Source organism: Onthophagus taurus, chromosome 4 (genome assembly GCF_036711975.1).
Source record: "Onthophagus taurus isolate NC chromosome 4, IU_Otau_3.0, whole genome shotgun sequence".
NCBI lineage: Eukaryota > Metazoa > Arthropoda > Insecta > Coleoptera > Scarabaeidae > Onthophagus > Onthophagus taurus.
In genome coordinates this window covers 2235975-2248511 of record NC_091969.1, presented here as the reverse complement: position 1 = coordinate 2248511, position 12537 = coordinate 2235975, and the positions used below count along the sequence as shown (strand labels likewise).

The 12537-nt window shown below is 35.0% G+C and overlaps 1 protein-coding gene and 1 long non-coding RNA gene across 2 annotated transcripts; one reads left to right on the top strand and one right to left on the bottom strand.

The window, feature by feature from the left end:
• On the top strand, positions 1 to 11840 carry LOC139429650 (3'-5' RNA helicase YTHDC2-like). Its single transcript, XM_071195604.1, has 10 exons — positions 1 to 81; positions 1279 to 2590; positions 2692 to 3182; positions 3241 to 3414; positions 3482 to 4134; positions 9787 to 9934; positions 10001 to 10792; positions 10854 to 11005; positions 11059 to 11583; positions 11706 to 11840. Exons 2-9 carry the CDS (start codon positions 1471 to 1473, stop codon positions 11207 to 11209), a joined length of 3681 nt encoding a protein of 1226 aa, XP_071051705.1. The 5' UTR covers positions 1 to 81; positions 1279 to 1470; the 3' UTR covers positions 11210 to 11583; positions 11706 to 11840.
• LOC139429677 (uncharacterized) lies at positions 6967 to 7419 on the bottom strand. The gene is made up of 2 exons (XR_011640238.1): positions 7259 to 7419; positions 6967 to 7041 (listed from the first exon to the last, which is right to left on the bottom strand). It is a non-coding gene; the product is annotated as an uncharacterized lncRNA (long non-coding RNA).
• Positions 11841 to 12537: the final 697 nt, after the last annotated feature.

Sequence of the window (12537 nt, the reverse complement as noted above, 5' to 3'; positions counted from 1 at the left end):
GTTTGTGTTAAGTTTAGGTTAAGTTTACCCCGCGGAGATGTTTACAACTTATTAAAAATTCTCTTCTTATATCGAAAATTTGTGAGTAGTTTTGGGTTTTATATACTTCATTTTAGTATTTTTTAATTCAGTTGTTCATTGTGACGTTACTGTCAATATTGCCGGCATTGATGAACGAGTTCAATCTATTCAATTCAATCATTAGGGTCTATTGCTTATGAAAATTATATATTTTTATTTGTTTTCAAGATAACAAATATGTATTTATTTTATATACTATTCATTCTGTGTTAACATTCGTATCAATTAGACGTATTTATCTTTGAATAAAAATATGGGCATTTTTCAAGAATCGCTCGGTCGCATAAAAATCGATTCTTTTTAATTGAAGGCAAAACAAAGAAAAAGTGCGGAAAAGTAAAAAAATCACTTTAAAGTTTTGATGTGACGTCACGTTTTGTGACTTCATCAACCATGCTAACCATATATTTTCAAAGCAACACCGTTACACATAAATTTTGAAAAAATTAATATATTTTCGGGTGAAATAACCTTGGGTTATAAATTTCAGGTTAGGTTGGTTTTGTTGACAAAAAAAAACCGTCCACACGAACAGGTGTATGGTAAATAAAGACTTTTAGTCGTTGTATTATATCCGAAAATATGCGTTATAAATATTATTAAATTAATATTAACAAGTTGTTAATTCTTTCATTAAATTTGAGACAATGATTTAATTTTTACTTACTATATTCGAAATCAGATTTTGAGTTAGTTTAATTAACATTTAAACTGGTGTGAATTTCCGAATTGTCGGGTTGGGTACCGGTTGGGTTTGATGCAGGTGGTAGGTGTAAATTCCGGGTTGGATTAGGTCTGGATTAGGTTAGATTGGATTTACTTCAGAATTTTGTATAGAAATTGGATGTTCAGTTATGTTAATTAACATTTAAACTAGTGCGAATTCGCTAAATGTCGAGTTGTAAATTACGGATTGAAGGGTCCATTGAAAGAAAACCGCTAACATTTAGATCCACGCCAGTAGACAGACGGTAAATAAAGACATTTCAGTCGTTGTAGGTTTTTGTATCACTTGACAGACAGTCTATTGATACAGTCTATCTAGGTAGTGCTATGCATCGAAAACTTAAGAAACTAGGGTATTTCATCCGAAAATATATGTTGTAATCTCTACAAGTTAAGTAAAAATAACTTTACTTTTATGTTTATTAGATTTATTTTGTGCGTGGCTATAAAATAAACAGACAGTCCTTGCAGAACGAGCACACCGAGGATTTTCGCATTGGAATCGACATAATTTTCAGAGATTTCTGTGCAGATCCCGGAGTCACCGAGTTTACATTCAAACCGAATTTGAATAACGTTGAGCGGAAATACATCCACGAAAAGTGCCGCCGTTTGGGTTTGAAATCAAAATCGAAAGGAAAAGAGCCGAATCGAACCTTAACAATGTTTAAAAACGTAACTTCAAATCAAGGTACATTTGAATTTAAAATTGGTAACGACGCTAAGAGTAAATTGAAGCATTTCGTGATGAATAACTGTAACGGGCCCACTGCTACGTTTAACGACCTTCATCAGGTTGTTATTACGAATGGAAGCGAGGGTAATTTATGCTTTGGGGATCCCCCTTTTGTCAATGGCCCGAGTTCGTATGAATTTGCTGATTTTAGAAGTAATCTTCCCGTTTTTGAAATGAGAAATTTTATTTTGGAAACGATTGAAAGGAATTCCGTTACGATTATTTCCGGAGAAACCGGTTCGGGAAAAACCACCCAGATTCCTCAATACCTCTTGGAATACTCAAATTCACTTAATAAACCTTGTAGAATTATTTGCACGCAACCAAGGAGAATTTCCACCGTTGCTGTAGCTGAAAGGGTTTCAATTGAAAGAGGGGAACGAGTTGGCGAAACTTGTGGTTACCAAATAAAATTAGATTGTTGCTTAGGACCCACAACTTCACTAATTTATTGTACAACCGGCGTTTTATTGCGTACATTAATGAGCGGATTCGCCGTTTTGAAGAATGTATCTTACATAATAATCGACGAAATCCACGAAAGAGATAAATTTACCGATTTCGTTTTGATCAGTCTTCGAGAATGTATAAAACAATTCCCGAATTTGCGTTTAATATTAATGTCGGCTACGTTGGACGTGGAATTATTCGAGAATTACTTTGGGAACGTCGCTAAAGTTGAAGTCAAAGGAAGAACATATCCCATACAACATTACTTCCTCGAAAATATATTACTTGAATTAAATTATGAGTCTGAACAGATGAAATTGATTCAGAAAAAAAATAGCAAACAAAACAATGAAATAGCCGAAAGTAATAAAATTAATGAAGTTGTAGTAGTCGATCAAGATGTATTAAGAGAAATGGATGAAGCTTTATTGCATTACATTTCAATTCCTAACGAAGAAAATTTCATTCAAGTCTTACATCTTATTTTATCCGAAGAAGTTTCTGTTAATCATCAGCACAGTGGTGCAGGATACACGCTTTTGATGGCAGCTGCGGCTAATGGTCATATTGAATTTGTTGAAAAATTACTAAATTTAGGTAAAAAATTATTTTTATATCATTTATTTATACTCTCACTTCCGTGAGAAAGACTGATTATTAATTATATATACAAGAATATTAAAAAAAAAATTGTTTAGGTGCTGATGTATCATTAAAATCACAACAAAATTGCACAGCAATCGATATGGCTGAACAAAACTGCCATAACGGCGTAGTAACCCTGATTCGATATTTCGAATACATGAAGAGACAAGTTCACAATGACGTTTTAAGTCTGTACAATCAAACGATTCTTGAAGACATAATCGACCACGATTTAATCGTTGCGATCATCACACATATCCATCAAACTGAGATTAAAAACAATATGGGGGTTCTCGTATTCCTTCCGGGTTACGAAGATATCATGCTTCAACTTGAAGCTTTATCTGCATCTCCTGTTGGAAAGTTTCTCAAAATTTGCGTATTACACGGAAGCATGATGGTTAATGCGCAACACGACGTTTTCAAGCGATCGCAACAACGCAAAGTGATTTTATCAACGAATGTTGCTGAAACGAGTATTACCATTGATGATATTGCCCATGTTATTGATACTGGGAAGGTTAAACAGAAATCGTACGATTCGGTGAGAAAAATTTTGATTAAATAAGTTTTTCTTGATTTATTTTCTTTTGGGGTTTAAGTTGAATGGAACATCTACTTTGGAAACTACATGGATTAGTATTGCTTCTTTAAAACAAAGAGCCGGGAGAGCTGGAAGATGCGCTCCAGGAAAATGTTATCATATATTTTCTAGGACGCGTTATGAGTCGCTTTTAATAAATACCATACCGGAAATACTCACGGTACCTTTACATGTAAGCCTTTTTTTATAATTTTTAATCAAACCGATTTTCCTTAATCTAATTTTTTTGACATTTTAAGGAACTTTGCCTCCAAACCAAACAACTCGCCCCACACGGGATGAAAATAGCCGATTTTCTTTCAAAAGCCCTCGAAGCCCCAAACAGTCACGTTATAGTGAATGCGATAAACGATTTAGTTTCGCTTGGAGCTCTCGATTCTAACGAAAGCCTAACCGTTCTTGGTTCTCATTTACTTCGTCTCTGTATCGAACCCCATTTGGGTAAAATGCTAATCTATTCGGTAATTTTTAAATGTCTCGATCCCGTTTTAACCGTCGTTGCTACTTTGACCCATAAAGATCCTTTCGTTTTACCAACGAAAGGTTCCGAAAAAGTCGAAGCTCTGAAACGAAAGAAATCGTTAACTTGCGGGACGTTCAGCGATCATATGGCCCTGTTAATGGTGTACCAAAAATGGCAGGAAGCGAAATTAACTAAGACGGAAAGGAAGTTTTATCGCGAATATTACGTTAGTCCGAGTTGTATGGATATGATTTCGGCGACGAGATGCCATTTGGTTAGCTTGTTAAGGCAGTCTGGTTTGGTGCCGGTTTCCAGTGGCATTAGGAATTTAGTACAATTTAATAGAAGTTGGCCAATTGTTAAAGCAGCGCTATGTGCGGGGTTATATCCGAATGTTGTGTTTTCGCATCACAATAAAGTGGTTTCAAGGTATATACACTCACTTTCACATGAAATACATCACCCATTAAGAATTAGGCTACAATTTTGAAATTTCGGTAAAATAATGCTTTTTTATCAACTAAGAAACGATGAAAGTTTAGTTGAAAAAAACAAAAATTAACATTTTTCAAGAAAAAGCTAGTAGTAGGTTGCATCTCCACGCATGGCTATGCATGCATTAACTCTACCCATGCTCTCAATTAAGGGGGAAGTACATTTAGACGCGATAAAATAAGTTTGATACCCACTACTATTTAGTGATGCTTTGTTTTATAAAAATATGTATTCACATATTCTAAAACTTTTATAGGCGAACGGCAAATAGTGATCAGATAGGGGAACTTACGGAGTGAGCGGTTCCGTTTCAAACATTCTAGTATTCGCTAGAGTGGTTAGAATTACTTGCGAATGCTTTTAAATTGTTCCCAACATCTTCTATGTGAACCAAAAAAAAGTTAAAAAAAAAATAAGCATTTAAAAAATACAGGTGTTTTAATATAATGTTAAAACTTTTTAAGAAAATATTGATATACAGTAAAACCTCTTAACCCAGATATGCCCATACAAATTTGGTGGTTGTTTATGAGTAGATGTTCTGAGAGGTTAGTGTTTAAGCTATAAATAAACAAATTTTGTAAAACAAATTAAAAATGTATTTTGAAAAATACAAAATTCAAGCCGTATTATATATAGTATAGTTCTGCTTATCTTGAGGTATGACGTAGTGGTCCCTGTGATCAAAACGAATATACATCTTCATTATGTGACATATGTCCTCTTGAAGTCGTTTGTTTTTTATTCTGCAATAGCAGTGTGGTGGCAATTCTTCTTCTAAATTTTAGCTGATCAAGTGTTCCATCACTTCTCCTATGTAGTTGCCAGGCGTTGTGGACTGACATGTCAATACAATGCGCTATAAGAGGAAAATACTGTTTTTTCTCTCTGACATACCGTATTTTCTCGAATGTAATCCGCACCTTTTTTACAAATTTTATGTGCTCTAAAATCAAATGCGGATTACAATCGGGTGCGGATTAGATTCGCAGTCGTATAGTTGCAATTTGGAAAATAGTAAAATAAAATCACATTATAACAATAACACTTTATTAAGGGTTTTAGAACGATATTTACATTTTTATGTATCATTTTCTTCCCATATTACGTCATCTTCGGATTATACAAAACTTCTTAAATGATGTTATAATATTGTTTTCAGGGATCGTTTTCCATGTCGCCTACACTCACTGAACAAGTTCAGAAGCTCCTTTAATTGCTCCCGGTTTTGTTAATTCTCGAGTTTGTTAATATACATATACATACACAGGTTGTAGTATGGATGTTATTCCACCAGGTATTATTATTGTGACAAGAAGTCTAAACCAAGGGCAATCATCTATGATTAATTAATATCCTTATTTAATAATCTTCCTGGTCTACGACTCCATACTTGTCTTAATCATTCCATCATCAGCTTTTCAATTATCCATCCTTTTTGTTGTGCCCTAACTAGGACCTCATTCGGGAAGTCTTTCAGATTTCAGAATGGTTTTTTTCTCAATAGTAGTAATGTCAGCAATTTTTCCCTATCACTTGTTACTGCTAGCATCAATGTGATGCGCAATTTTTCGCAACCATTCGTTTATAAAGAAATTTCCCACACACCTCTTCTTTCCAGTGTGTAGTTGGGTGGCATATCCAGATATACTACCATTTTGTTGACATTTACAGTTTGAGACAAATTGAAATTTTCTTGAAAATCATTAGGCGCTTTTGGGAGCTAGTATTAAAAATTCTTTAGTCCCTCTTTTCGTTTTTCTTGAGAGAACTAGAAAACTGCCTCGTCAATTTCATGAAATCGTCTCTTCTTTGGCCCGGTAAATTTTTTGCACGATGCCTCACAGTCTCCAATAGCTACCTGGTCTTTCCGCAACAGCTGCAACGTTACTCTCGTTATCAGCAAAAATTGTACCAGCTTTTCGATTTCCTTAACGCTAACTTAATAACATCTCTTTAAACTTTGCTGTATAGAAGAACCTTTTAGATTTTTGCTACATTTTTTTATAATTACCCTATTATATGTATAATTATTAATTAAGCACACACCACGTTCGAGCTACTACTAGGGCAGTATATGAACGGAATTCGTGCTAGGCATTACTATTTATTTTTAAAATTATATTTATTTTCCAATTTTTTCTGGCTTGGTAAATTTAAAGTCTAGTCTAATAAAAACTCGTCGTAAGCAAGGTTTCTTTAGGTGCATCAGCGTCAGTCAACGGAAAAAATTATATTTATGGTTAACAACAAGCATCGCATCGTTTTGGTGTTGTCGAATTGCTCAAAGAAAGATGCGGATTACATTCGCAAACTAAATTTTTTTACCACTATGCATTTTTAAAATCGGGGTGCGGATTAGATTCGAGTGCGGATAAGATTCGAGAAAATACGGTATATACGATAAAGGCTCAAATTTTGATCATATCTGTCGACACCTCCCATATTGGCGTTGTATAAATTGACTAAATGTTACCCGAATAATTTTCTTTTCTTTTCGAGAAAATCTTTTTGCAGAATGAATTGGATTCACCCCTGCTGAATTTAAACATAAAGTGACAATACTATTGTCATGCCATTTTACAACAATTATATTTTGGACATCAACATTTTTATAATCGTAGCATCCCCTTGGCTCTTTCTTAATTTTTTTAGAATCCATCAGAGGATTAGCTGGTATACTGTTTTCACGAATGGTGCCTGTGTCTCTCAACTTCAAAGTATGGTACCATGGCTTCATCAATGCAATGCATATACTATTTTCTAAAAAATTTTTATTCAGATGTTGGAATAAAGGCCTCACCTTTGCGAATTTGTCTCTTGCTTCTATTTTAGTAGTATCTGCAAGATGAAAATGGGACATAATATATTCAAAATTATTTCGACTTATTGCTTTAGACACCAACACATTTTGACATTTTGTCTCTTTCATACTCCCAGTACATTCTCCTTCTTGGTACTTGCATGTATCCACTGAGTAATAGTACACGTATAAATGCTTTTATTTCTGTTTTCTCTATTCTTAAGTGGTGATTCTTCTGATTTGCATAACCATTACTTTCGATTACTATTAGATCCAGTATTTCATCATCAAAGAAAAGTGAAAATAACTCCAAAGCACTTATATCGTTATCATTTTCATCTACTTGGCCATTAAAAATTATATTATTACGCTCCAAGTCGTTATCCGTCCATTTATAACTTTTCCTTTTTTTCGTATTTTTTCGATCGAATTTAAATTCGTTGAAACTAAAATTATTTTAAACCTATTATTTCTCTACAATTTGCAATAAAGGTGTGTTCCTTAATGTGGCTCTTAGTGATAATCCCGTTTTATTCCCACAGAAGTAAAGAGACGGAGTTATAAAAACCGGGAAGACTTGTAGATTGTTATCTATAACGTACTTGTTAAAGGTTTATAACTTTTACAATTTAAATCATTTGAAATTAAAACTTCATAGAATCAAGAGGTTAAACAAGATATTGCTATAAAAATAATCGATTTTTTTGATCACGTGATCATGCGTGAGTTACTTTAATCACGCGTGAGTCCCGTGGTTCATATGTATAGTAGTAGGGAAAAACGCTATTTTAACGGAAGTACTTAGAATTTCGCCTTAAAATTTTCCTATCACATTCTTAAGATGTTCAGGCAACTTTTTATGGAAAAAAGATTTCCATAAAAAGAATTTCCGCTCTTAAGTGGTCGATGTTCTCCTGGGGTATCTCGTTCCATGCAAACTCTAGATTGTGTCGAAGGTCATCCAGATTCTCAGGAGGCCTGGGTACTTGTCTTAGTCGCCAACCCATCATATCCCAGACATGTTCAATTGGCGACAATTCCGATGACCTTACAGGCCAGGGCAAAATCTGTAATCCAACCTGTTCCAGGAACCTTCTTTTTAACTACAGCAGTATGGGGTCTTGCATTATCCTGTTGTGTGGCATTCTGCAACGTCTTCATGAAAGGTACTAACACCGGTTCCAGAACGTTGTCGATGTAACGACATGTAAAGGTCTTTGCCCACTACACCGTTCCATACTAGGACCATAACAGGAACGCGTCATATATATGCCCGTATGCCACGCGTATTATGCCCGTGTATGCAAACTGTAGATGCCCCGTTCGGATCTCGTTTAGTCACAGTATAAAGTAAATCAGTAGTCTCACTTGCCATATATGGCGTCCTCAGTCTTGCTAAAGTAACGCAAAAACAGCGACGACGGTATTGGATTCACGATGCTCTAAAAGAACGAAAAGCTGAGGGAGAATACTGGACATTATTTAGACACTTAATTGATGATGAAGAAAATTTTTCAGTACTTTCGAATGTCATCATTTCAAATTTCCTTCCAGGCTCTCTCTTTCCTTTGAGTATCCATATCAATTTTGGATGTTGAAAGTTATATAAAAATTCGTATTTACGAACACATTTCATTAGTTTTTCGTCCACCATATTTAACAACCTGCTGAACCTGCTGCAGTGTTCTAGCGCGAAAGGAATAGTAAAACAGATGTTTGCGTAACCACGCGGTTGGGCAGCCTATGCACATCGGTGCGTGCCGTGCACCGAACGTTTCGGCACCTGCAAAATATTCCTCCCTGGGAATTGCTGTCGGGTCGGGCATGGCACGGTACGGCGTTAGTCGGTGCCGGAACGGTCCAGTGGACATTGTCTCATGATAATTCATACAAAGAATATTTTTTTGCATGTGTCGATACGGTTACGCTCATAGTATATATACGGTGTAGTGGGCAAACACCCACGTCCAGCACATATCAGCCCCCAAACTATAACCCCAGGTGTTAAGGCTGTGTGGCGTCTTTGAACGAACTCCAAATGCCGTTTTTCCCCTCGATGTCGCATCCTTCTACTACTATCATTCATCCATAAACAAAACCTTGATTCATCACTGAAGATGATGTCATTCCAATTGATGAACCCACCCTTGCCGTTTTTGACACCATGCAAGTCTGGCTGCTTTATAGGGAGGTGTTAATGGAAGCCGATGGTAAGGACGGTATGAATGAAGCCCAAAGGAAGAAATTCTTCTGTAAACAGTTGAAATCGACAAGTGTCCCTTCAAAGCTCTCGTCCAATCCACAGCAATTGACCTTGTTGTTTAAAATCGATCCCTGGTAGCCATCCGCCTAAGGAGTCGGTCTTCACGTTCGTTGTTTCTTCGGGCGGGTCTTCCAGCAAGACGGCGCCTCTGAATACCTTCTTCTGATCATAAAATCCATATCTGAGCAACTGTAGTGTGGTCCCGATTCATCCTTCTCCCAATTTCGGAGTAAGAGACCCACCTCTTTGATACCAAAATCGACGACCGACGTCGCATTGGGAGCATTGCAAGGCGTCTACTTGGCAGTTTGACAATCAAATTAACTTACAGTACTAGGAAGAAAATATTGAAAGTTGAGTTTTTTCGGCGGAAACTTTCATCGTTTTTTAGTTGATAATAAGGCATTATTTTACCGAAGTTTCAAAGTTGTAGTTCAAATTTTAGTGGGTGGTACATTTCATATGAAAGTGAGCCTATTAAATAATAAATTAAATAATTTAATAAATTATTATTTGATAGAAATGAAAAGAGGGTTTTAATGCATTCGACTTCGTGTCTTCGAGGAACCATGGAATACTCATCAGGATTATGGTTTGTTTTTGATGAAATGTCAAAACTTGGGAATTTGTGCAATTTAAAAGGAGTTACTGCTGTTACTCCATTAACTGTAAGCTAATTATTGGTATTAGACACCCAAATAGAACTAAAACAACTTTTTCTATTTAAAAATTAGATTGTTTTAACCGCTGGTTCAACTTTGCGATTTGATCCGGAATCGTCAATAATGGAAATCGATGATTCTTTAAATGTGAACTTGGGTGGCGATGTAGTGTGGAAATTTCGACTTGCTTTAAACGACATGATTCAACGTCACGTCACGCAACCATCTGCTAAAACTACAAAATTCGAAACGGATCTTCTCGGACTTTTTAATTATGTTCTTGTAATCGAAGAGTCTTATTTTAATCTTGTTCAACCGTTTGAATTTGGAAAAAGGCCACGACTCCCACCAGGAAGCAATGGATATTTGCATTTTAACACAAACGGCGAATCATCGAACGACTTCGATCCAAATATGGAACCTAATTTCGGTGATAATGTTGAAAGGAATCAGCAGGTTCTTAAAAGAAATTTTAATGGAATTCCAAATGATGCTGATGATAATCATGATCATCAAAGTGGTAGTTCGAAACAATACCAACCTTGTTTGAAAACTGGTTCTTCTAAACGACAAGGTTGCGGACCACATTCAAAACAGCCTGAATTGAGTCATACCAGCGGGAATGGAGCAAACGTTCCAAGCACATCTCAAGATGGTGTTTTTAGTGATCATCGCCGTTTTGGTATTCCAACGAATGTGTTGATTGATATGACAGCGACTATAGGACCAGTATATCGTTTTGGTCCGTCGTCGATATTTTATGTTATCCGTCCATTGGAATTGAGCAATATCATGATTAGTTTATCGCAAGGAATTTGGAATTTCGCCCCGCAAACTGAGCGGAAGGTTTTTAGGAGCTTCTTGGTATATATAATTAAATTTGATTTCATTTATTAATTAATTTTTTTTTTTTTTTGTAACCTAGGAAAATCAAAAGACTTTTCTTCTATACAACGTTCTAGGAACTTCGGAATTTCAAGCTTTAGCCCAATTAATGTCTACTAATGACGGTCAATATAACACACCTGCCAAAATTAATTGGTTAAGTACACAAGGAGTTACATACGATCAAATCAGGTGAGTTTCCTATTAAATATATTGATAATTTTTTATTGTTTAAATAATTTTAGGGGATTTTTTCCAAATGGGATCAATTACTTCGTGGATGGGTATCAAATTAGTAGGGAGATTGGCATAAAAATAGCCACGTTGATGATGGAACGTAACGATCAACCTAACGTTTTCGCACGTCCAATTTTGTTTAGGGGTCTTGATATTTAAGAATAATTTTTAAAGTAAATCTTTTTTATTACCTCATCTTATCCGAACAATATTCTTTTTTCCAAACACTTCTTTTAGAATTTTCTCATTTTGATCGCATTTCTTTTAAAATTATTTATCTACGATGTTCGTACAGTTCCTTTAACAAAAAACATTTTAATAAATTATCCTTTTCTATGTTAGCTTAATAATTGTTACGGTTTAATTATTTTTAACTTAATTTTTTTGCATTTTTTTTTGTGCATGTAGTTTATGTCGTATTGTAAATGTGTTTATTAATGTGTTAAATCCTGATCATGCCACATCATCTCCGCACCATTATCCACATCCGATTATGAAATAAGAAGATTAATTTATTTATTAAGAAGTTACAGGTAAGTTAGAATTAATTTAGTATTAACGTTAATTAATGTTATTACTTTCTTGTAAGTATTAAGTTTTCTTAAAACTCCAGTTGCTTAACTAATATGTTTTCTTTTTTGGGTGATTTTTTCAGAGTTTCCTGAAAGAAGGAGTGGAGGTTATAAGAAACCACGTTGGAGAGGTGGATGGAGAGGAAGAAGAAATAATCATCAGTGGTAATTTTTGTTGTTTGTTGAATTAACTATTAAAAAATGACTTTTATGTTTTATTAGGGTTTATTTATTGATTAAAAAATACTTTCTGATAAAAACTAATTTCTTACTTAAAAAAATTTATCATATTTAATAAAATTTCCTTTATAAGTGTTTACAGGTACACAAGATATCAAATATTACAGTAATTAATCTCCTCAATTACCTTTTAGTGTGTGAAAACTTTGAAACATACTTGAAACAATTTGAAGCACTTAACTTCATATTAAATCACTTTCTGTTAGCAGACGTCAGTTACATAATGTCTATAACTATAACAACCATTTTCTGAGTCAGTAATTTTTGCAATTCCCTACTGGGAATTTCATATAACGCGCAATATATGAATGCAGTAACCATAGTTACGAAGCTACTATATGCTTGCACTGTGCCATTGGGTAGTTTTGCATAAGAAAAGTTTTACTTGGAAAAAGGTGAGCCGCACGTCTCTCAAGACGGCTAAACCCGAATGATTCTAGTTCTAGGTCTTGTGTTAGTTCTAGTGATAGTGAAATACTAGAACTAGAAACATTCGGGTTTAGCCGCACGTCTTTCAAGACGGCTAAACCCGAATGATTCTAGGTCTTGTGTTAGTTCTAGTAATAGTGCTAGTGCAATACTAGAACTAACACTAGACCGAGAACTAGAAACATTCGGATTTAGCCGCACGTCTCTCAAGACGGCTAAACCCGAATGATTCTAGTTCCAGGTCTT

Excerpts from the sequence above, each read along its gene's own strand:
- LOC139429650 (XM_071195604.1), top strand. The coding sequence starts at position 1,471 with ATGTTTAAAAACGTAACTTCAAATCAAGGTACATTTGAATTTAAAATT. Across the intron at positions 2,591-2,691 it reads TGAAAAATTACTAAATTTAG|GTGCTGATGTATCATTAAAA; the intron begins GTAAAAAATTAT and ends AAAATTGTTTAG. Across the intron at positions 3,415-3,481 it reads TACTCACGGTACCTTTACAT|GAACTTTGCCTCCAAACCAA; the intron begins GTAAGCCTTTTT and ends TGACATTTTAAG.